This window comes from Lactuca sativa, chromosome 3 (assembly GCF_002870075.4).
Source record: "Lactuca sativa cultivar Salinas chromosome 3, Lsat_Salinas_v11, whole genome shotgun sequence".
Lineage (NCBI taxonomy): Eukaryota > Viridiplantae > Streptophyta > Magnoliopsida > Asterales > Asteraceae > Lactuca > Lactuca sativa.
The window spans coordinates 116,435,010-116,460,373 of record NC_056625.2 but is presented as its reverse complement, the minus strand read 5'-3'; the positions used below and the strand labels follow the sequence as shown (position 1 = coordinate 116,460,373).

Genomic DNA, 25,364 nt, shown 5'->3' with positions numbered 1-25,364 from the left:
AGCATATCTCATAACACATAATGTAAGGGGACTTTTGGGGATTCACACTTCGGGCGCTGGCTGATCGTACACACGGCTCTGCTCTGTTTGTCTCAAAACTCTTTTTTACTCTTTTTCAAAAAAATTTACTTCATTATCAAAAAATTTCCTCAAATCCTCAGTTTGATTTCAGATATGCCCGAAGATGCATCCGAATCCCTCAAACTAAGGCTCTGATACCAACTTGTAAACAACGTAAATTTCAAAACAAATTTTTCATTTTTCATCAACCAAGTTCATATAAAAACATTCTCAAATATTTCCAACAATAGTTTTTGAAACATAACATATCCCAAGATAATAAAAATCAAACTCTCTCTCTAGTGTGTACGAGTCACGCCGGCGCCTTTCCATGGTCCTCGCTACTACCTGAGTTACATCACACAACAACTGTAAGTATAAATGCTTAGTGAGTGCCCTAAAATACCGCATACAACACATACGCCACTCGAGGCTATAATACGACCCTCCGGTAGACGTGTCTCAGTGGGACCCTCCAGTCCCGTAGCTCGTTAGACCCTCTGGTCCGGTCATAGCTCGTTGGACTCTCCGGTCTGGTCTATAACATCATACAACATACATATATCACTTAGCACATAATCTCATACGTAACACATAAGACCCTCTGGTCAACACATAATACCACTCTAGGTAACGTATAGTGAGAAGACTCACCTCAGGTGTCCCGGTAAGTCTCTGACTCGGTAGAAATGTGATCTAGCCTCTGCCTAATCACATAAAGTAAATACTCTCATAAATATAACTATATTCAAACCTTTTTTAACACCCTCAGCAGGGTAACATACCATTTTACCCCTCTCTTGGCTTAAAGGCCTCACTGTTGACCAACCCTAAAAGATAACCATAAGTCAACGGTCAAACTTTGACCCGACTCGTCGAGTGCACTTAGGCGACTCGGCGAGTCTACACGTGTCTACTGACTCTCTTAGTCCCTCTTGGCACGTCGAGTCCTTACCCTTACTCGACGGGTCACACCTGGCATGAATCGCGGGGCCACCCCGACTCAACTCGCCGAGTCTCAAGAGCAACTCGATGAGTTCCGCTTGAAATCCAGTCCCCTAACTCTCCCTGACTCACCGAGTTATTTCCCCAACTCGGCAAGTCCACTCACTGAGTGATTTACGGGAAACCCTCATCCTACTCGCCGAGTCTGATCTTCGGACTCGGCGAGTTCATGCCATGCACAAACTCTATAGACCTCCTGAGGTCAGATCTGTTCCTTTAATCCATAGATCTGACCTTCCCAAGCATGATAATCACGTAAAGTTCAGACCTTGACACTCAAATAGCATCTAGATGGTCTTACTTGGTGATTTAGTCCCAAAATAACATCCTAAGTTCATTACTCCCAAAATAACTACAAAAAGCCCCAAGGGTTAAGGTCTCTGGACTCCTTTGAGTCCAGATCCAAAGCATGAACTCGAGAAGGGACCAATTGCTCCACAATCTATCCTCTAAAGGGGGTTAGAAAAACCCTAACTCTAGGAAATTAGCACCACACTGAAGAAGGTCCGAAAAATACCTCAAGATGAAGTCTATGAGCTCTGAAATCACCATAATCACACCTCCTTCAGCCTCCTCTTGGCTTGGTTTCCTCTTTCTTGCAATTTCACCAACAAAATAATCACAAATGGCCTCTCCTTCCTCACAAACGCTCTAGATCTCTTAGGGTTTCTCTCTGGGGTTTGGTAGCCGCAAATGATGTCCCTAAGGGCCTTTAAATAGGTCCCAAACCCAGGAAATAAGGGTTTCATTAAATAGTGTGGACTCGCCGAGTCCAGCTGTGAACCTGGATATGAATCCGCGACCATACTCGGCGAGTTTAAACACCAACTCGCCGAGTCCTCTCACAACTTCCAAAAATAATGAATATAATATTATACCTGGGAATCCGGATGTTACATTTATCGCACCATTATTACCCAAGTCATCTTCTTCTTCGTCACTTACCTCTTCCACTTAAGACTTTGGTGTAGTGAACACGAACACCTCAAACATCATAGGAATTGAAGCTCTTGGTTTGGAACATTTTACTTTTGGCACATGAGGTTTCTGCCAAACTATCAACACCTCTTCCATCAATTTTTTAATCTCTTTTAACTCATTAAGGCTTTCTTCTTCCAAATTATTCATCCTTAGCACTTAATTTCTTAACTCATCATAACTCACTTTTGGATTCATTTCAAAAGTGATTTCTTCATCTTCTACTCAAAGTGTGAGCTTTGTGTCATGAATGTCAATAAGGGCCCTTACGGTACTCAACAATGGTCTTCCCAAAATTATGGGAAGGTCTTCGTCTTCTTTCATGTCCAATACTAGAAAATCAATTAGAAAAATAAATTTCCACACTTTCACCAACAAATTCTCAATGATTCCATGTGGGTTAATGATTAAGTGATCCGCCATTCGAAGTGCCATATTTGTGTTTTGGAGACTCGGTAGACTGAACGTCTTGTAGAAAGCATATGGCATAAGATTTATGTTTGCCCCCCAATCGGCTAAAGCTTTCATGGAGGTGGAATTGTCAAATTCACAAGGCAAAGTTATTTGGATTGGATCACCCATTTTGATTTGCAACCCATTGATGATTGCAACTGAACATGACTCGTTTAGCACAATTGTAGATGCTTTCTCCAATTCTTTTTGATTAGTCATCACATCTTTAGAAAACTTAGCAAGCTTGGACATAGATTTGAAGAAAGAAGTGTTAATTTCAAGAGATAGCACTGGTTCCAAGAATTTCTTCTGTTCCGACTCCATATTATGCTTAATGGTCAAGTTGGGAATGGTAAAGGAGGCTGATACAAATTTAAAGGAGAAGAATTTTGGTTCGCCGGTAACTACGATGTGACAAGGTCACCACGATGTGCTGAATCATCAGAATGGGACTCGAATTTTTCTTTTTGTGCTTCGGGCTTCTCTTCTTCCAAATACGAATTCGGCTTCTTAGTAGCTTTATCATGGATCATTAACTTCTTTTCAGTGTAAATTGGCATTACATGAGGTTTTGATTTTGGGTCAGGATTTCTAGGTGGTAACCTTTCATTAACAAGTTTCGTTAATTGGCCTAGTTGAGTCTCAATGTTGTTTATAGAAGCTTGATGATTTCTTACATTAGCCTTAGTAGTATCGTTCCTTTTTTTCAAAGGCTTCCATAACCTATTAAGTATTGATTCAAAATCCAATTTCTTATCGGGTGTTGGTTGTTCTTTTTGGTAGTAGCCTCGATTGGTTTGTCTATATTTCTCTTCCTTTTTCTTCTTGTACTCGTCATAAGGAAACCACTCCTTTTTGGCTTTCTCCATTCTTCATCATATTTGTCACCACTAGAGTAAAACATTGTGCTCATCTGAATCACAATCCTTCGCTAAATATGGTCCGTGGCAATTCTCACATCCAACTCTTATGGCATATATAGATTGATCCAATTTCATCATTCCCTTATCCACATTCTCCAATTTAGCAATGATTGCAGCCATGTTATCGTTACCTCCATCTCCTTTACCTCTAGAAACATCTCTTCTCTTGGGTTATGATATTCACATGAGTGCTTTGCAAATTTCTCAATTAACTCTTTAATAGTGGTCGGTTCTTTCTATGTCATTGGTCCTTGAGAATCAAGAAGTTGTCTCATTGTAATATTCAACCAATCATAGAAAATAACGCTTCTTATTGGAAATTTAGATCATGTGAGGACAACTCCTAAGCAAGCCTTTGTATCTCTCACATGCTTCATATAAGGACTCGCCATCGTTTTGTTGGAAATTAGAAATATTCTTTTTGAGTTTAGATATCTTTGAAGGCGGCCTGAATTGATCAATGTAGGCTTCATGAAGATTTTCCCAAGTAATAATGGATTCGGGTACGAGTGATTTCAACCAAACTTTAGCTTCGCCGATAAATGTCATCGGAAGCATCCTATGTAACACTGATTTTCGTGGCATGTTTGGAACATTGAAGTAGTTTGCAATGTCCTTTACTACATCGATGTGTTTGAATGTGTCTTCATATTCTTTCACAGAAAAAGGTATGTCCTTGACTATTGATAGAATGCGCCCCTTGAGCTCAAAACTTCTTTCAACTGGAATCTCGAGCGGCACAAGCCTTAGTCCATTATCCTCACGGGTCTACTTCTTGTAATCTATCATAGTCATTCTTGTGATGTCTGACATTTCTTCAACCTCGCTTTTTATCTCGTCTTCTAAACTTCCTTCAACAGATGTTTCTAGCTCATATCCTACTTCCTTCTTGCTTGAAGTCTTTTCAAAAAGTTCCAATTTTTAACCTTGAAATGTATTGCTAGATTCGCCAACCTTCTTGTCTTTCTTCTTGTGGAAACTGATTCTAGATTTGTTAATGGTGGAATTATTGGAGTGTTAGATCCTTGGGTCATAAATCACTAAAACAAAAAAAAAACAAAAGATGTAAAACGAATAAAAATAAATAAACTAAAGATTAACTGAAACATAACCATGACATGGAAAAGATGACCACGATATCATGGTTACTCAGATAGAAAAGTAATTGCAAAAAAAACTTTTTGCGGTTTTTACCCCACAAAAAGTGTTAACTAACTAAAAGCAATGAAACTAAAAATCAAATAAGTCGTTCCCCATCAACGGTGCCAAAAAAATTTATGTGGGCAAAAATACATACATGTTTTAAATTTCTAACCTAACTAATTTAATTAATATATGCACCTATTGACAGTGCACCTAGTCAGATTATAGAATAGCTTGGGTAAGTCGAGTGTCGAACATAAGGAATAAAATTTATTAATTAATATAACTACTTCTAATTAAACTAAGAAGAAAACAAAATTAGGGGTTCTTACTGATTTTGCAAGATCATAAGAACTTAATTCAAATCACTACCAAATTACCAACTAAGCAACAAATCAAAACCAATTTACTTCAACATTAAAGAGTCCTACTGTTCAGTTCCGATTTCCCCTTATCCTATGGTTGATTTCTAGTGGATTAAATATTCTTATTACGATTTTGTTAACTAGCTATTATGATCAAATATCTATACATACTAGTATATGAATTATAATGCAATGATCAAGCACTAGTTAAACACTAAATCAATAAAAAGCACAAATTGGACTATGAATGATAGTAGTTACTTTCTGATGATCAAGTTAAGTAACCAAGCACAAATTAAGATTAATTATGCTCTCTAAAACAGTTAAATTTACTAGTTTTAATTACTTTATCTAAGATGAGAATAATCCTGGCTCTAATTATTTAATGATCATAAACAATTAGGTGATAAATTCATGCAATTAGAATGATCAACTATCACAAAGAACTTGATTAATAAGAAATAAAAACTAGAACTAAAACATGTTAGGGTTTAATTATCAAACACAATTAAAATCAATATATGTTATCCATAGATTGAAATCAACACATAAGGATTAGGTTCATCTTCACCAAACAGAAGCATAAGGTTTTTAGCCTCTCATAATAGCAGAAAAACATACAAAATCCATACCAATAAGACTAGACATGCATATGCTAGCAAACCGATAAGATCTATGTAGAATTATTCTATATTTCTTCAACTCTTGAACTCCAATAGATTCTAGATCTTCTCCAAGGTTTCCAAATGGTTTTGTCATAATCCTTCTCAGAAAATCGGTTATAAGTCTCTCCATTCGAACTAATAACCGGATATATATAATTTCCGTATATTTGGCCACCACGGCGTGGTTAAATGGCACCATGTTGTGGTCTTCATAGATATCTTGCATTCTCAAATTCAGCACACTGGTCGAGAATTTTCCATTCGCCACGTCATGGTGGATGATCACCATGTCGTGGTCTTCTATGTGCAAGCCTTCTTTGTCTTATTTTGCCTTAGCTTATTCATTCCTACTTCCAGCTCCTCATTTTCTTCCTTTTTATATCGACCATGTCTTTGCTACTACAAAAAAAGATTTCAAACATAATAATTACCTTATGTCTCAAAATAAAGATAATTGTAGCTAAAAGTATTAGAAATGTGTACAAAATACATGACTAAATATGCACATCAACCATTATTTCAAGTCATTATATACTAAAAAAAATCCTATCCATTTATATCATTATGTTTGCATTCTTATATTCAATCCCTACCCTACACATATTTGATGCAATGTCCTCATTGCATGCTTAAGCAATAAAAGAGCATACAAATAAAGAGGGAGATTGGAACAGACTTCCCTAGGATAGTATTGGTGAGATCGAATTTTGAAACTTGCAAGGAAGACATCTCGTATAATTTGTTGGAAAAACAGTACTTCTAGTCCTTCTTCTCATTAATTTAAATATGTCGGATTAAAATTAACCAAAAACCATTTTCAATAAGTTTGCTAATCTGGGCCATGACATGGAAGTGGTGGCCACATCATGGGGATGTGTCTGATAGAATTCAATCGCGATAAAAATAAACGCCAAAGTGTGGAATTATAGCCACATCGTGGGGGATTCTCATAATGTCTTTTAGAGCGACAATATGATGTGTATTCACTTCTTAATGGCTTAGGACCATTCTCGAACCCTCATTTCTCTAAAATTCTTCCAAAATCTTCACGTCATCAAGTTGGAACCCGACATATATTCAAAAATATGGTCTTGATTGCAATCTTCCAAAATGTCACAGCTTTTTCCAATTAAGCTCCTTCACTGCTTTCACTTTCTTAATACTGCAAAAATATGATCAAAGGACTAGAGAAACACATCATCATTTGGTTAATAAAAAATAAAGTAATCAACAAAAACTAAAAATAAAAAAAGGAAAGAACATGCAAACTCTAAAAAATGTCGGGTTGCCTCCTGACAAGCGCTTCTTATTGAGGAGTCATGAGTCGGATACCCTCCCACTCTATGTTGTTGCAAGAGGGAGTGGAATATCCCGCTTCTCCTTTTGATCTTTGATCTTCTCTTGTACGCTTGTACTCTCCTTATGTACTCCTTTCTCGAGTTTTCCTTTTTATTTTGATCGGCTCTTTCTTTGTGTTTTCGTTTCAACCATTTGCTTTGCCATTTTTCTCCTTTTTGTTCCCGTTCTTCCACTTCGACTTTGTCAATGATTAGATTGTTTTCCTCTTTTTCAATCTCCTCCTTTCTTATCTTTTCATCATTACCCAAATCAAATTATTCTTCTTCTATTGAATCATCCACTTGAGCCTTTGGTGTAATGAACGTGAATACTTCACTAATCACTAGAATTGAAGCTCTAGGCTTGGTAAGCTTTGATTTTTCATGTTAAGGCTTTTCCTAAGCTTTCAACTCTTCCTCCATCATCTTCTCTATCTCATTTAACTTGTTTGGATCTTCTTTTATTCTTTTACCATCCACATCATTCACCTCTAGCATCTGAACTAAAGGTTCTTCATTATTCACTTCTTGGTCCATCTCAAAGGTGATTTCTTCGTCTTCTACATGAAGCGTGAGCTTAGAATCATGGATGTCAACAACTGCTCTTGCAGTATTCAAGAATGGTCTTCCTAAGATTATGGGAAGGTCTTTGTCTTCTTTCATGTCCAACACCACAAAATCCACTATAAAAATAAATTTCCCAACTTTCACCAATAAATCTACCACCAATCCAAACATGGAAAACCAAAATTTTAGCTCACATTCAGCCCCCCACCCCCAACTCAAGCCCTCCCTAAGCTCATAACAACCTTCCATCATCTGATTCAAATTCCAACACCTACCGGTTCCCCCACCTTCAATAGAACATCCAATCACTAATCGTTCCAAGAGTGGTATACAAAAACCAAACCCAAAATATTCCCTCTATATCAATAATATTTCTCTAATTCCTTCTAGTTATAAGTCCGTTCTTCTTGATAAAAATTGGAATTATGCTATGAAAAGTGAATATGATGCTTTACTTAAACAGGATACATGGGATTTGGTTCCTAGACCATCTAATACTAATGTTATTGGTTTTCATTGGATTTTCGGACACAAGTTTAACTTAGATGGTTCTCTCAAACGATACAAGCTAGGCTCTACTCGTTATTAATGGTAAATCCCAATAGGTAGGTGTCGATTGTGATGAAACCTTCAGTCACGTGATCAAACCTGCAACCATACGAATTGTTTTAAGTCTTGCTCTAAGTCATCAATGGTCGGTTCACCAACTTGATTTTAGAATTACATTCCTTCATGGAACTCTTAATGAAGTTGAATACATGCATCAACCATCGGGGTTTTCTAATCCATATTTTTTTGGTTATATTTGTAAGCTACGCAGATCACTTTACGGTTAAAAGCAAGCACCACGGTCATGGTATCAGTGGTTTTCACATTACTTATTGTGCATCGAGTATGTGTGTAGCAAAAGCGACACATCCCTTTTCACCTATAGACGCAACAATGATTACGCTTATCTCCTCGTTTATGTCGATGATATTGTGCTTACAACGCCTTCTTTAAAAGTTAAAGTCGATATTATTGCCTCCCTTAAATCAGAATTTTAACATGAATGATCTTGGTAAACTCACCTATTTCTTAGGTATTTTGGTCACCTATTCAAAGGGTAACATGTTTTTGTCTCAAGAAAAATATGCAATTAAGATTATTAAACGTGACAAGATGTAGATTTCAAATCAGCCACTACAACCATTGATACTAACTCCAAATTAATTTCTTCTTCGGGTGATCTAGTTGCTAATCCTTTCGCTTACCACGACCGGAAGTCACCCTTCAATACATTACATTTACTTGCCCGGATAAATCATATAAATGCTTTAAAATGGATCATATGATATTCAAACGGTAACCTGCACTTTGGCTTACACTTGTACTCGTCCAAACCTTCTAAGCTTGTCACCTACACCAATGCTGATTTGGGTGGTTGTCCTGACACTCGTCATATAACATCTGACTACTGTGTTTTGCTTGACAACAATTTGACTTCAGGGTCTGCAAAGCGACCACCTACATTATCTCGTTGAAGTGTCAAAGTTGAATACCGTGGCATAGCTAATGTTGTTGTTGAAGCTTGTTGGTTGCGCAACTTACTTCTCGAACATCGCTCGCTACTCAATATTGCTACGTTGGTTTATTGTGATAATGTCTCTATTGTTTACCTTTCATGTAATCCCTTTAAACACCAACGAACAAAACACATCGAAATGGACATATATTTCGTTCACGATAAAGTTTCTCTTAGGCATGATCGAGTTCTCCATGTTCCCTATGCTTACCGGTACGTCGATATCTTCACCAAAGTTCTTCCACGACCATTCTTTTGGAATTTTTAGATCCTTTGATTACACGTGGGGGTGGGGATATTAACAGAGATCTTGTATATATATTATATTGTATTTTATATTTAGTTGGGATGTCTTCCTAAAATAGAGGGATACTATGTATTGTATTTATATTTTATACTTCATAGGAATTAATGAGAAGCAAGGGAAAATATGTATCGTATTAGTAACAATTGTTGAAACTTTTTAGAACCATGTGCGGTATCATTTGTAACAAGTGTTGACATCATTGGACCCAGACAACTAAAACCAATAACTATTCATTTGGTATAACAAATATTTGCATTGAAGGTCTTTACCTATCAAATGCCGCTACTATATATGCTATTTGCATTGAAGGTCTTTACCTATTAGATGTCGCTACTATATATGCTAGGATCAATGTTGTTTCTACTCAACGTGGCATCAATGACTTGGACACCCATCTTATAAGAAACTTAAATTGGTTAGTTCTGATTTTTCTTGACCGCTGAAATGAGTCGCCAGAATTCAAACGACATTTGTAATAACTAATACATTAATAAAAGAATTGCTAAAAAAGAAAAGTAAGAAAAATAACCTCTACTATACAAAAACTTATAAAACCAAATTTATTTGGAATTACATGAATTAATCAATTAATCGTCTTTAAGGAAAGGAGCAAAGTCGGCCAATTTTCTAATCCCAGCAGGTAAAATTCTCCCATAAGAAAACATTGTCATGTACAAACTTAGTTGTTTCTAGAAAAGTACAAGGTGATCGAATTGCATTTTTGTGTGATTTTAATGATCTTATTAAGTGCATATGCCTTTTCTTTTTTATAGGTTTCGGTTTGGTAGGCCATTAAAATTTGGACATCGGTAGATTAGGTTATGTGTCACCACTAGAGTTTGCGTTTTTAATTCGTAGAAATTGCGTTATGAATGAGTTTAATCGTAGAAGTATCATGAATGATGTTTTTCGTTTGCTTTTATTTAAAAACTAGATTATGATCCGTGTTAAACGCGGGAAATATAAATTAAATACATATCACATTAATAGGTGGCATTGTCTTAGGTAAAATTTTAATAAAAAATGTTGGTTAGATTCATTTTTAGAGTTTTGAACCAAACTTGTTAAATAAAAATATTAAATATTTATGTTAGAGCAATTTGGTTTTTTAATACAATAATTTTTAAAATGAATGATCCACATGATTTTTGTTTTATCACGACATGATGTGACTATGTTCGGTGTACCAACCCCGATGGAGGCTCGCATGGCTCTTTTCATATTGGCCTTGTAAAACCAAAAGCAACAATAAGTTGTTATATGTACCAACAACCTTATATTCTGCAAGGAAATTCGATAAACATTATAATTAAAGTACATTGTCATAACCATAAACATCAAATTCAGACGTGTAATTTGGTCAATTTCTAAAGTATTTTTTCCTTATAAGAATTAAAATATGATTTTTCAGGCTAAGCCCAATCAAATATACATATCTTTCGCTTAAAGAAATTATTACAAAAAAACATGTTATGATCAAAAAATAATATTAGTTTCATAATTTGTCAAAGGTTAACACTAATAAATTATAATGAACTTTCACAAATCTTGCATTTTGGTCACCACATCCAACTAACAAATAAAATTCAGTTTAGTGGACTGATTCAAGAAGTGCATCCATGACTTCTTGTAGGTGAATTTGGAAAAATGCTAAGAGCTACTAAGATATGAGAGAGCAGGATGTGAGGCTACGGTTGGTTTCTGGAGGACATTATAAATTCAAAATCGTTAGCACATATCTTTCACACATGCTTCAATTGTTAATTTTAGATCAAACTTGTCAAAATCAAATTACAACAAAAAAAATAATAATAGATAAATAAATAAATAAATAAAACTCATATATGTAACCTACCAATCAAACAACTTATTTTTCATAAAAATAAATATCACAAATCTACAATTTACACTTTATATAATATTCTTAAATTATATCTTACATTTTTATCTTTAATGGTCACTAAGACCACTTTTTGCCCTACTGTTGTGACATGAAAGAACTATAGAGTACATACATGCTTAATCGTACCGACAAAAAACAATATTTCTTTATGATAACTATTGATATAAGTTTAAATTATATAATAAAAAAAAGTAAAATGAAATATGAGGGTAAAAATAATCCAAAAACTATTTAACGTAATGTATATTTCATAAATGGAAGTTAAGTATATAAACATCATCTACTTGTTAGAGATCAGTAATAACATGAAAATTAAACTTATAAAGGAAATCATCATTTGCAGAGTAGAGGATGGAGGACAAAGCATTGCTACAATTAGCATATATGCTTTTTGGACTGACTTTGGCAAGAAAGCTTAATAATAAAGAAGATGTTATTTTTGTTGCTTTAAAATAGGATCATTGATAAAGATCCTAGTCATCGTGAAACAATTGTGACGGAGAACCGTTCTGAAACGATGCATAATGAAGTTAGTATAAATATATATTCATTTATAGTAAAAGGAAGAATAATATTTTGAAATTTTTTTAAGGTGTAAGTTGTGAATCAAGAGTAATGAACAAACCTCTATAATAAGATATTTTTCTGTATTGAATAACAACTACAATAGGAGTTTGTTTGTTATTTTTAAATAGTATGCAAATTGTTGTGCATACTTATCCCAGAGTGTTAAATTTATTTGTTTGCTTCTATAAAAACCAAATAAATAAATAAATATACAATATAAAATGACTTTATAAAGTAAAATTTGACACAAACTTTTGAAAAGTAAAAAAATATCATCTTCCAAAAATGTGGGATCCTAAGATATTATCTTGGCGATTTTCGGCTATTCATTTGGAAAAAAAAATTAAGATATCAGTTATATTGATTCAAAATTTCAAATTAATTGACTTGCTTATTTAATGAGTTTTAAAATTCAAACCAATATCTCAAACTGATTCATATTATGTGGGATATACTGTGAAATAAATTATAAATAATATTGATTTAATTTTAACTCCCAAATAGTTTGCTGATTTAATGGGATTAGATTATATTTTATATGTTAATAACTGAATTATTGATATGCTTATTTAATGAGTTTTTTCAAAAAAAAAAAAAAAAAAAAAAGTTAATTGGTTTTGAATTTTAAAGCCAAGAGCTATAAATAAGGAAGTTAAATTATGAATAATATTGATTAAAGAAACTTATATCTGGTATATAAATAAAATGATATGCTTTAATTGATAATATAATTGATGAATTTAAATATTCTATAATTAAATGTAATTTTGTTTGAATTCTATTTGAGGAAGATGATGTCAGCAATTTGATTTAAGGATGAAAAACAAAATATTGAAATACAATCAAAGACTCTGGTTACTTCATTGATGAATTAATGGTGTTGTTTTAATAATATTAAAGATGCGTAACTAATCTGGTCATGTAACAACAAATCTTGTTCCATTTCGGTTTGAAACCTTAACCAAGTTAAGAATAGAATGTCTATTCATAAAACTGATATTTTAAATTACAAGAGCGTTGAAAACGGATTCAAGATTTTTAAGTGGGATCCTAAAAACCTTTTTCTTAATTTTGAATTAGAAATGGATTAATATCATAAAATTACAACTGATTATGTAATGTTTGTTATTTAGATCATCTATATTTTAATTATATTTAATTAGGGGTTACAACCCCTACTTAAAAATGCATGTTCGGATTGAAATTATAAAATTTGATTAAAATAATGCTGTGGGCATAAGGTTATTTGATTGATTTATTTAAAGTCGTTTACTATATTATATTGGACAAATAAGTATTTTGTCTAATTTTGTATTTTGGTAATATTATATATTATGACAAAATATGAAAATATCGTTGAATGTATTTGATTTATGACGATTACAATAATATATATTCTATTGATTTATTTAAAGTCGTATACTACTTAATATTGACAAATAAATACTTCATGAATTCTGTATTTTGGTGATATTTTGTATTTGTCTATTTGATGATTATAAAGAAGTTATCGTTGAAATTTGTATCTTATGATATATACAACAGTGTTATTTTTATTTGAATCGATCAATATTAAAGTGCCATGTTAACTTCATATTTTCAAAAGTTTGATGTACTAAAAAACGTATTATGCAACGAAATAAAGAAAAATAATATGGAACGATCAAAAACCGAATCTTGAGACCAAAAAATGGTTATCGTTGAACTTGATGATTTATAACGATTACAAAGATATAATTAGTTTCGAAATCGGATGATATCCATAGGACATGTTTAGTCTAAAATGGTCATAGAGGTTGTTAAATTCTATTAAATTTAATCCATGATACTTAATATTTCGAAAATATGATTACAAAAACTGCACACTATAGCGATATAATGAAAATAACCATAATTTCAACGTACATAGATATGGATTTTAAGACTTAAAATATGTCATCTTTGATGTATATCTGATTAAGATAATTTTATATGTTATAATATAATACTACCTCCGTCCCAAACTGATAGTCCATTTTTGAATTTTGAAGTCTTTTTTCTTCAACTTTGACCTTAAATATTTTTGTTTTTGATAGATAATACTTGATGCAAAATATAAGAATTGATTGTATTTTAAATGTTTTTTTCATTATTATAAGTTTATCAAGTAATATATAACACAAATAAAAATATTTAAGGTCAAAGTTAAAGAAAAAAGACTAAAAATGTCAAAAATGGACTATCAATTTGGAACGGAGGGAATATTAAAATAAGACGATTCAATGATATATATGTAATAATTTATCCTAAGAATTAGGTGGTATATGTTTCCACAAGTAAACAAACCAAACAACCAAAACTATTTTATTATATTATATTATATATATATATATATATATATATATATATATATATATATATATATATATATATATATTAGTTGTGATACCTATATATTATACGAGCTGAGTAAAATAAAATGTTAAATAAAATAAAATGTTAAATAAGAATGATTAAATGGGAAGTTTATTTGAATTTGAAATATGAAATAAGTAAAAATTATGAGAAAAAAGGAACATGCGAAAAATAAATAAATTAAAATTATGTGTTTAGTTGTGAGGCCTGTATACTAAACTGGTCATGTAACACTCCGACTCCCAGATATAAAATTTAAAGCCTTACATTATATTTTTAGACCTACTCGACAAGTTGGATTCCCCAACTTGTCGTGTAGAGACGGTTAAAGCCGCATGCATTCTAGGACCTACTCGATAAGTTGGACGACCCCAACTCGACGAGTAGAGGTTGTGCATGAAAACCCTAATTTTTAGGGTTTGCACCCTATTTAAAGGACCTTAAGCCCTTTCACCCAGCCACCCTTGCCACTTTTCATGTCCAGAGGCGAATCCTAATCGATCTAACCCTATTTTTTAGTGTGTGTGTGTGTGTATGTGTGTGAGGCTAAAAGTGTGTGTTTGGTGCATTTCTTGAAGAGGCTTGAATATTTAGAGGCTTGGAACAAGAAGATGCTTGTAGATCCAGTATCTACATTGTTTTGGCATCCAGTTGAAGGTAAAAGTCCTTGCCTTGGCTTTCCATTCCGTAGACCTCTTATTATGTTCGTATATGGACATTTTGGTGCAAAAAGGGGGTCATACTCGAGTGTGAGCTTGTCATGAGAACATGGTTTCAAATCTGGACTCCTCTAGACCCTTATAGACATAAAGCCTCAAGCTCTATGAAGCTTTGGCCCTCCTCCATATCCAAAACCCCTTCCTAAAGCTAGTTATGAGTGATTTAGCTTCTTGGAACCTTACATGCACGTAAAGTTAGCAACTTTATGTGGCAACTATACCTTAGGAGACTAGATCTACAATTTTGAGCCTTGATTTCGCTTAAAAGCGTCTGAATGGGAAAAGGACTGAAGGAGCTCGACAAGTCGCATAGTCAACTCGACGTGTTGGATGAGGGTTTCCTGTTTTTTGGATTCTGAATGAACTCGACGAGTTAGTGAGTTAAGTCGACAAGTTGGTTGGGGTTTTCACGACATTATGGACATTGCATGGACTCGACGAGTTGTCTGGAAGCTCGGCGAGTTGACTAGGGTTTTCGCGATTCTTCGAGTTCTGAAGGAACTCGACGAGTCAGTAAGATACACTCGACGAGTTAGGTCAACATGGATTGTTGACCTTGACCGTTGATTTTGACTTTGACCAAGGGTTGACCAGTTAGACTTCTGAGGGTATTTTGATAATTTGGGGATTTATGGAATTGGAACAATGTTCGTTGTAGGTGTTGGTGTTTAGAGCCGTGTTTCGAGAGTTTTATATTTCAGTTTCGATCGACATTGTGAGGTGAGTTTTCCTCATTATACTCAAAGGTCGAAGGCACCAAGGCCAGCCCTTTGGATTGTTATCATGCCTTATTGTTAGTGTGATCTGTTAGATCGGAATCCTGGTAGATATGATGTTTCTATGTGGTCAAGATCTGTTAGATATGTATCCTGGTAGATAGGATGTTGTTATGCTTAGTGATCTGTAGATCAGCTTGTCTGTCTGTAGAATATTATGTGATTATCTGATATATGTGCCCATGATTGATTGGTGGTTGAGGTTTATCTGCTTTTTGCGAGAGCCAACAGACCAGAGCATTCCAACCCAATGGTTGTGGGCCGAGTATTCCATCCCGAGGATTATTGGACTCATAGTATGTGGGCATTCCAACCCGATGGTTATGGGCCAAGGGTATACAATCCCGAGGATGATTGGACCCATAGTATGTTGGTATTGCAACCCGATGGTTGAGGGCATGGGGCATTCCAACCCGATGGTTGATTGGGCCTATAGTATGTTGTTGTTTTATATGTGTTACTTGTTGTGCGAGTATTTTGGGGGAACTCACTAAGCTTCGAGCTTATAGTTTTGGTTTTGATTTCAGGTACTTCAGATGATCGCATAAGTCGATGGCTTGATCGTGCACCTTCTCATGTTTTTATGACTCTGATTTCTGGCATACTCTGATATGAAACTATTTTGAAAACATTTTGTAATAAATAATGATTGTTAGATGTTTGAAAAAGTTTAAATTTTTTGTGAAATTTATGGATGTTACAGGTTAATTATAACAAAATGTTAAATACAAAAGTTTAAATTGTAAATTTATTTGAAATTGAAATTTAAATTTAAAATTAAAAATCTGAGAACTAAAAATGAAACATTTACTACAAAAAAATATGTCATTTAGTGGCATATATTTTTAATGGCATATGTTTAATGTGCCGCTATATCATGTTTTTAGTGGCATATGCTATATACCACTATAAAAATTAATTGATTTAAGAACACTTAACATTTTATGTCACTAAATTTCAAGACTATTACAAGATAATGTTTTAATATGTTACCAAAAGTTTTATTCTAACCCTTTATACTATAAAAAGTAATAAATTTAGTGGCAAATAAACAATTTTACCTTTTCACGTATTTTATAATTTTCCCCCTCCCACTAGTAAAACCCTTCATAAGTAACGATTTTAACAATTGATAAACTTGGCTCTTCAACTCACACCATCACCCCTAACCCGTCGCCACCATCGTCCCTACTACATCGTCGTATTCGTCCACTATCGCCCTTTTATTCGTCCAACTTCGCCACATGCTCCATCATCGTTAGCACATTGATCCATAATAGTCACGATTCTTCCCCTGAATGATTCTTTTGCTTTGAATATTTAATATTTGATTCTTCTTTACCACAAAGATGGAGAAGAGGACACAATCTTTACGGTGAATTTTACTATAATATATGTTTTGTTCTTTCCCTAGGTTGTGACAGGTTTGTTAGATTTATTTAAGTTTTGTTTTCTAGTATACTTCCTATCGACTTTTCTATCTAAACACATTAAATTCGATGCAATCCCCGCTGAAAATCTCAATTTTAGCTCCAGATTGAATATCGAACACATGTATATAGAATATCGATGCCTTATGTCTAATTTTCTAACCAATTTTATAGATTGAACAACGTTTTATACGGAAAGAGGGCTTAATCACATAGTTATGGTTGATCCAAAGTATGTTGATAAAACATGGAGGTTGCTTGAACATGGCGTCAACGATATTTATAATCATAATGCCAGTGGATTTAGCTTCGAAGAGCTTTATAGGTCTATTCCCTTTTATAATTTCTAGATAATTACATGCTAATCTAAAAATTGTCCAACTTTATTTATCATTTGATTACTCATTCCATTTTGTATAATCTATCCTTGGCTTGATAACTTCCAATAGAATTGTTTATATAAAACTTCCTAGGTATTATAAATGCTTTAATAGTGTTACAATAATGATCTATTAGTGCTAACAACAAACTGAATACATTAACATAAACAACAATAATATTGTTAAATGCATATGTTGTTTGGATACTACATAATACTTATAGGCTTCAACAATTTTAATTGAATTTTCTATCCATTGTGCATAACCTGTTATCTTTTTCATAACTTTTATTATTGTTATCTTCTTTCCCTAGGTTATAACATTTTAGTTTGACTGATCTAATTTTTTTTCTGGTATTCTTATGTTTGGACATTGATCTTTCTATGAGCAAGTGTACATTCACATTCGATATAGTTGATGAAAGGAATTGTTGTTTCACAAAACTGAACATTTAGCAACAACTGTACATGATTCTGACTATGGTTATTGATATGTAAAAACTTAATTTGAAGATTCTTATGTAGCTTAGGGTTCTACAACTTTACATTAAACTATAATCTTTAGTTAAACTAGCTTAATGCAATATTACATAATAAGTTCTAATAAGGCTACCACCTAAATTCTGATGTTACTACAAACATGATGCCATGCCTTACAATGAGTTTTACATTTAATAATTACTACTATTTACTTTGTCGTGTCACATACAAAAGAAGTTGAATAAGATGATTAACTTTTATTGTATGAGTGATCCAATTTGATCTCGTGATATGTTATTTAGATATTTGATAATTGACCTTGGATTAATGTATGCTATCTGTAACAGCCCAAAATCCCAAGTATTGTTAAATTGCATTTTGGGGGTGTTTTAAAGGGGAGACTCGGCGAGTTGGAGCTAGACTCGCCGAGTAGGGTCGCAGACTTGGTCGCGGGTTCGCGACTGGACTCGACGAGTCCAGATATGGACTCGGCGAGTCGACGCTGTTCAGCAGAAACCCTAGCCGTTTGGTTTTGGATCGTATATAATGCCTCTTAGGCCGTCATTGTCCGTCTTTTGGCCGATTGAGAAGAACCCTAATCGTTGTGGACGTCTAGAGCAGGAGAGGAAGCTTTTGGAACCTTGAAGAATTGGTTAGGCAAGAAGAAGAAGAGTTTTGGCCAAAGGAATATCAAGGGGATCGAGTTCTGAGGTATGGAGACACAGAGAGGGTGTTATTCAGGTAATATTTCGGATCATTTCTGCTATATTGAAGTGTGCACGAATTTAGGGTTTATGAAACCCATTTGGAGATTAGACGGATTGTAGTGTCGTTACCCCAATGTTTATAACCTTGTATTAGGACCCTTAGAGGTCCAGAAGGTCCCATGTTTGTTATTCGGGAATATATGTATCTCAGGAAGCAGTTCGATCGACTGCATGGCGTGGACTCGCCGAGTCGGATGATCAGACTCGGCGAGTAGCTTGAAGATTCACTGGGACTCGCCGAGTTGTTCTTCAGACTCGGCGAGTGGAGTCGGGGTGGCCCCGCGATTCTTCCAAGAGTGACTCGTCGAGTCAAAGAGGATACTCGACGAGTAGAAGGGGAATCTTAGAGGATTGAAGGACGACCAGACTCGCCGAGTCGCCAGGGAACTCGCCGAGTCCAGTCGAGTTGACAATGGACTGTTGACCAGAGTTGACTGGTGTGATTTCTTAGGGTCAGTTAACGTGGAAGATAGAAGTATTAAAAAGAGATATATGATGTTACAGGGAGCTTGTAGCTCGGAGGACCAAGTGCAAAGGGTTTTAGGAGTTGCTATCTTCCAGTGTCCGCGAGGTGAGTCTTCTCACTATACTGTACCCGGAAGGGTTTGACTGTGATGGACCGGAAGGTCGGCGTGGGTAAGGCCGGAAGGTTTACCCAGCAGGGACGGAAGTCCCCTGAGACACATGGACCGGAAGGTCGGGCCGGAAGGCAATGTTATGTGGATCGAAAGGTCCGGGCCGGAAGGCGTATGTGCGTAAGGTATTTTGGGGAACTCACTAAGCTTCGTGCTTACGTTGTTCATGTTATGTTGTTTCAGGTTCTTACAGTAACGCGGGATGGCAACGGTTCGATTGTACACACCGAAGAAAGAGTTGTGTTTTGGAGGATCCTGGTCTTCTATTCTAATGAAAAAGAAACTATGTTTTGTAATTCGAATGTGAATAAGATTTTAAACAAGTGTTTTAACATTAAATTGATTATTCAAATGAAAATTTTGTTTTTGGAAATCACGGTGTTACAAATTGGTATCAGAGCCTTGGTTTGAGGGATTCGGACGCGCCTACGGGTAAATCTGGACTCAAACTGAGGAAGTAAGAAAAAGTTTTCCAAATAAATGGTTTTCTAAAAGTGAATAAGAGTTCAAAGAGAAAGCAAGAAAGAGCAGTGTGTACAATCAGCCAGAGCCAAACGGTGATTTCCCAAAATACTCTTACTTTTGTATTATGAAATATCTGTTATGCACTTTATGAGACATTATTGCATGCTAGAGACAGACTAGGTATTTCATATCTTAGGACTAGAGTGGCCTGATTTGTGATGCCTTAGTCCAGGGTTTGCTGTTATATGTGCGTTATGCTTTTATGTATATGTGATGAGTGAGAGTATCTAGTTGGAACGCACAAGGGGTAAAGCTACGGGGTACAGAGGTACTTCCGAGGATGAGCCGAGAAGGTGGAGCTACCACAGATGGGGAGTCCTATGTATGCTTCAGTGCTCGAATGCTGCTTGCTTTGTGCTTTGTGGAGTTGTCGATGATGGGAGTCAGCTACTAAGTGAGTATGACGATACTCAGGAGGTAGAGGGCTGGCATCATTAGGAACTCTTCAGCAGCTGATAGCAAAGAAGTGGGAGGACGGCGGAAGGGACTAGGGAGTAAACCTAGCCAAATGAGTGCGCTGGTAGAGTAGAGGATTTCGCTGGAAAGCGAGCACGCGCGATGAGATGGGTGAAAGAGCAGGTTTATCAGCTACTTAGGAACTCTGGGATGATCCGTGTGGAAAGTATGGGTAGATGTGGCAGGTAGTATGGGCCCGTACTACTGAAAGCAGAGGACCCATACTTGATACAGGGGGCATTCTAAAGGTCCTAAGGAACAGATTGAGGAGTGATGTTATGGTTCGGATACCATACATCGGAGCGGATACAGAGTGATGTTATGGTCCGGGCACCATACATTGGAGCAGATTGAGGAGTGGTGCTATGATTCAGGTACCATACACCGAGGCATGTTGAGAAAGGATGAGTACCATGGTTCGTAGTGGATGATGCTTGTGGCTATCTTGTTATCCGGTTATCGATCGGACGAGCACGAGCGAGTGGGATGCGAGGATTCGCGAGATCCGGCGTGTTGAGGTTGCTGCATTGTTGCGGGTTGAGTCGCCAGAATTGTTGGGTCGATCAGGACCACTATGATTGAAGTAGTTGGATGAGCGATATGCGGCTTTCGCAGAGACGGCTGCCGCGGCGGTTACAGCGGCCGTAGCAACGGCAAAGAAAGGGGCTAGTCGGGGTTTTCAGTATCGGGACTTCTATTATGCGAAGCCTCCCGCATTCGATGGAGTTCAGGACTCGATTGTTGCTATGAGATGGTTATCAGTCATGGAGGGGTGTTTCTCCACGAGTTTATGCCCTGCTGATCAGAGGGTGGGGTGTGCTCTGAACCTGTTGAGGTTCGGGGCGAAGGATTGGTGGAGATTGACCACGAGGTTATTTTCCGATGCGCAGAGGGCTGCGGTTTCATGGGATCAACTCAGAGGGATGTTCAGTACTCGCTATGTTCCGCGAGATGAAAAGGAAAAATTGGCTCGGAAGTTCTTTAAGCTGAGGCAGGATTTGGAGTCGGTGACTGAGAGCACCGGGATGTTTATTGAGAGGGCGATGTTTTGCCCTGAGTTCGCTTCGGAGCAGGCTCGGATGTCCCGAAATCCGAGTATGCTCAAGAGGGGGAGTATCAGACAGTTCGTGTCTGCGCAGAGACGCGAGACCGTGTTGGTATCGCAGGAGGCCGCCATGTGGCGTGAGTTAGAGGTTGAGTTGCAGTAGCGTGTGATGAGGCAGGCCCCGATGCAGTCGCAGTCGGCGCCGAAACGGTCCATGACCGTAGACGTTAGAATGGGGAATCGGAGCGGTCACACTTGTGGGAAGTGTGAGAGAGATGGCACCGGAGCTTGTTGGCCCAGTGGTGCATGCCGCAAGTGCGGAAAGGAGGGGCATGGTGCACGGGATTGTCGGCAGTCAGTGCCAATTCGGGATTTCAGGATTTGTTATCAGTGTCGGTAGGTTGGACATTTGAGGGTCAACCGTCCTCAGTTTCCTGCAGGACCGGTGCAGGCTCTAGCATCGGCCACCTTGAGGAGTTCAGGAGGAGGACAGGATGGAGCAGAGCCCAAGAGCTCAGGGTCGTGCTTATCGGCTTGCGGCAGAGGGAGACGGAGCAGTGCCGGAGGCAGCTGCGGGGATGATGCTCTCTTGATGTCTTGTGTAGCTTGCGTTGATTGTGGCGTATTGTTTGTGCTGGTGTCTGGTGTGGATTTCGATGCGGTATTCGTTGTTTCGCGGGTTTGGCATGGTTATGAATTGGTGCTTCAGGTTTTCGCTTGGCATTCGTTGTTCCCTGATGGTTTGGTATGATTATAGTTTGGTGTTTTGGTACCGGTAGCCTTGTGGGTTTTCGATGCGATATTCAACCTTTGGCAGGTTGTGGGTTTGGTTATGGGTTATTGCTTGGGAATTCCGTTGGGCATCGTTCGTGAGGGTTGATAGTGGAGACGCGGCACTGGGTTGAATGACGGGTAGCATCTGCAGTTGTGGAGTGGATAATTGAAAGATCGGATTCTTTTGAGCGGATTGACCAGGGAGGAGATGTGTTTTGCTGAGGGTTGCTTACGCTTGTGGGAAGCAGTCAGTGGGTAAATGTTCTCTTTGTGCAGGATGGTTCTAAAAGGTCGTTAATGACGATCGGGCAGTTAGTCAGTGCTTTAGTGGGGGAGAATTAGAAAATTCTCCGGGAGATCGATGAGTATGTGAGGGTGTTTAGCTGCCGGGATTCAGCAGTGTTTGTCAGCGCAGAGTATAGGCCGATGAGAGCGAGTGTCGAGTAGGCGGGGCGGGATACAGACCTAGGGCATTCGATTTTGGAGGCCTGAGAGAAGGCCGGGATCAAGCTTGAGTAAGTAATCGGAATTTTGCGATCAGAGTATTGGTACGTTTGAGGTACGTGATGGGTTGTACTGCATTAATCCCCCGGGATTATGTTGTGCATGTTTCTAGAGCTGGAGCCGGAAGGTTCCCAGAGTTAGAACCTGAGGGTTCGCAGAGTTTGGGTGTTCGGACCCACAGAGATATAGCCTCGAGTGGCTAGTATGTGTTATGAGAGTCGGTCCAGTCATACTGGAGACTCTGTTGGTATTGCTGGATTAGCTTGGGATTTGCGGATCGCGTATGTTGCAGTGTGATTGCAGTGGAAGGTCTGGCCCCAGGTTATTGATCTTGTTTAGCGGAGGCAGTGATTCTGATGAGTGGAGAGAGCGTATGGGATTGAGAGCCCCTGCAATGGGAACCAGAGTATGTGGATAGCGGTTACGCAAAAAGGGGTGGTGTCGCTTGGGGCGAGCACCGTGGCACCGGTTGGAGTGGCATTATGTTCAAGAGAGTTCCGTGGAAAAGGAAAAGAGGAGGGTATGTAACTTCGAAGGGGGTGCAAGTTCACGAAAGTGAAAGCTGCAGAGCAGAGTTATGGTTAGAGTATTTCGAGTATGGTTGAGCATCGTGTTCGCGGCAGTGGAGTAGGAACCCATCCGGTTGGGATGTCTGTTGAGGCTCAGAAGGGATGCATGGAGAGAGGAAATTTTAAATTCTCAGTGTGAATCTGATCAGAGTGTAGGGTGGATGTGGTGGTTCATCTTGGGAGATGTTCGAGGATATCATCAGTGCATCGGGTCTTTCCACCTGCGGGTGTTGGGACTAGTTAGTATGTGTATGTGATGGCAAGAGTGGAACTTATGAGAGTTGATCTGAGAGGGAGAACGGATCTCCCAGTCGGTCCAGAATGGGCAAGTGGGCTTTGGATCGGAGGTCCAGTGGTTCAGGGTTTCCTAACCCTTATGGGTTGAGTGACCGTTGAGATTTGGAGCAGAGTGCATCTTGGGTAATTTCCGATTGCAGAGAGTGATGAGCAGTTCAGAGTTCGTGCTTTAGTTGACAAAGCAGACTCAACAGGTTAAAGAGAGTTAGTGATCGTCTAGAGTTATCAGGAAAGTTATGCAGGCGGACGCCGTTACGAGCATGTGATTCAGGTCAGCGACTCCGTATTTCTGATGGGGTGCTTCGATGTAGGAAGAGGGGTAAATGGGGGGCCCCGGTATGTTGGGTCTTTTCGTGAAGGTGCGAAGGTAGGAAGGGTGGCCTATCGTTTGGAGCTGCCAACGAAATTGGGACGGATCCAAGACACTGGTATGTGTCGCAGTTGAAGAGGTGTATAGCGGATGAGTCAGCAGTGGTTCTACTAGAGAACGATTAGGTGGATGCGAGCCTGTGTTGCGTCGAGGGGCCAGGGACCGTCGGAGATCGGAAGATCAGGGTTCTGAGGAACAAGGAGGTATCTCGGGTATTGGTTCAGTAGCGGCCTCGGGAGAGATCGGTAGTGTCTAGGGAAGCCGAAACGTGTGATGCGGGAGCAGCATCCAGAACTATTTTCAGGGTGAGACTTCGAGGGCGAAGTCTAATTCTAGTGGGGGAGAATTGTAACAGCCCAAAATCCCAAGTATTGTTAAATTGCATTTTGGGGGTGTTTTAAAGGGGAGACTCGGCGAGTTGGAGCTAGACTCGCCGAGTAGGGTCGCAGACTTGGTCGCGGGTTCGCGACTGGACTCGACGAGTCCAAATATGGACTCGGCGAGTCGACGCTGTTCAGCAGAAACCCTAGCCGTTTGGTTTTGGATCGTATATAATGCCTCTTAGGCCGTCATTGTCCGTCTTTTGGCCGATTGAGAAGAACCCTAATCGTTGTGGACGTCTAGAGCAGGAGAGGAAGCTTTTGGAACCTTGAAGAATTGGTTAGGCAAGAAGAAGAAGAGTTTTGGCCAAAGGAATATCAAGGGGATCGAGTTCTGAGGTATGGAGACACAGAGAGGGTGTTATTCAGGTAATATTTCGGATCATTTCTGCTATATTGAAGTGTGCACGAATTTAGGGTTTATGAAACCCATTTGGAGATTAGACGGATTGTAGTGTCGTTACCCCAATGTTTATAACCTTGTATTAGGACCCTTAGAGGTCCAGAAGGTCCCATGTTTGTTATTCGGGAATATATGTATCTCAGGAAGCAGTTCGATCGACTGCATGGCGTGGACTCGCCGAGTCGGATGATCAGACTCGGCGAGTAGCTTGAAGATTCACTGGGACTCGCCGAGTTGTTCTTCAGACTCGGCGAGTGGAGTCGGGGTGGCCCCGCGATTCTTCCAAGAGTGACTCGTCGAGTCAAAGAGGATACTCGACGAGTAGAAGGGGAATCTTAGAGGATTGAAGGACGACCAGACTCGCCGAGTCGCCAGGGAACTCGCCGAGTCCAGTCGAGTTGACAATGGACTGTTGACCAGAGTTGACTGGTGTGATTTCTTAGGGTCAGTTAACGTGGAAGATAGAAGTATTAAAAAGAGATATATGATGTTACAGGGAGCTTGTAGCTCGGAGGACCAAGTGCAAAGGGTTTTAGGAGTTGCTATCTTCCAGTGTCCGCGAGGTGAGTCTTCTCACTATACTGTACCCGGAAGGGTTTGACTGTGTGACCGGAAGGTCGGATA

The 25,364-nt window shown here is 37.9% G+C and overlaps 1 protein-coding gene and 1 non-coding gene across 2 annotated transcripts; one reads left to right on the top strand and one right to left on the bottom strand.

The window, feature by feature from the left end:
* Positions 1–2,268: 2,268 nt before the first annotated feature.
* On the bottom strand, positions 2,269–2,820 carry LOC111919607 (uncharacterized). The gene has a single exon (XM_023915171.1). The coding sequence runs from the start codon at positions 2,818–2,820 to the stop codon at positions 2,269–2,271; it is 552 nt and encodes a 183-aa protein (XP_023770939.1).
* A 922-nt stretch (positions 2,821–3,742) lies between these two features.
* LOC111919626 (small nucleolar RNA R71) lies at positions 3,743–3,848 on the top strand. The gene has a single exon (XR_002859573.1). It is a non-coding gene; the product is annotated as a small nucleolar RNA R71 (small nucleolar RNA).
* The last annotated feature ends 21,516 nt before the right edge of the window (positions 3,849–25,364 follow it).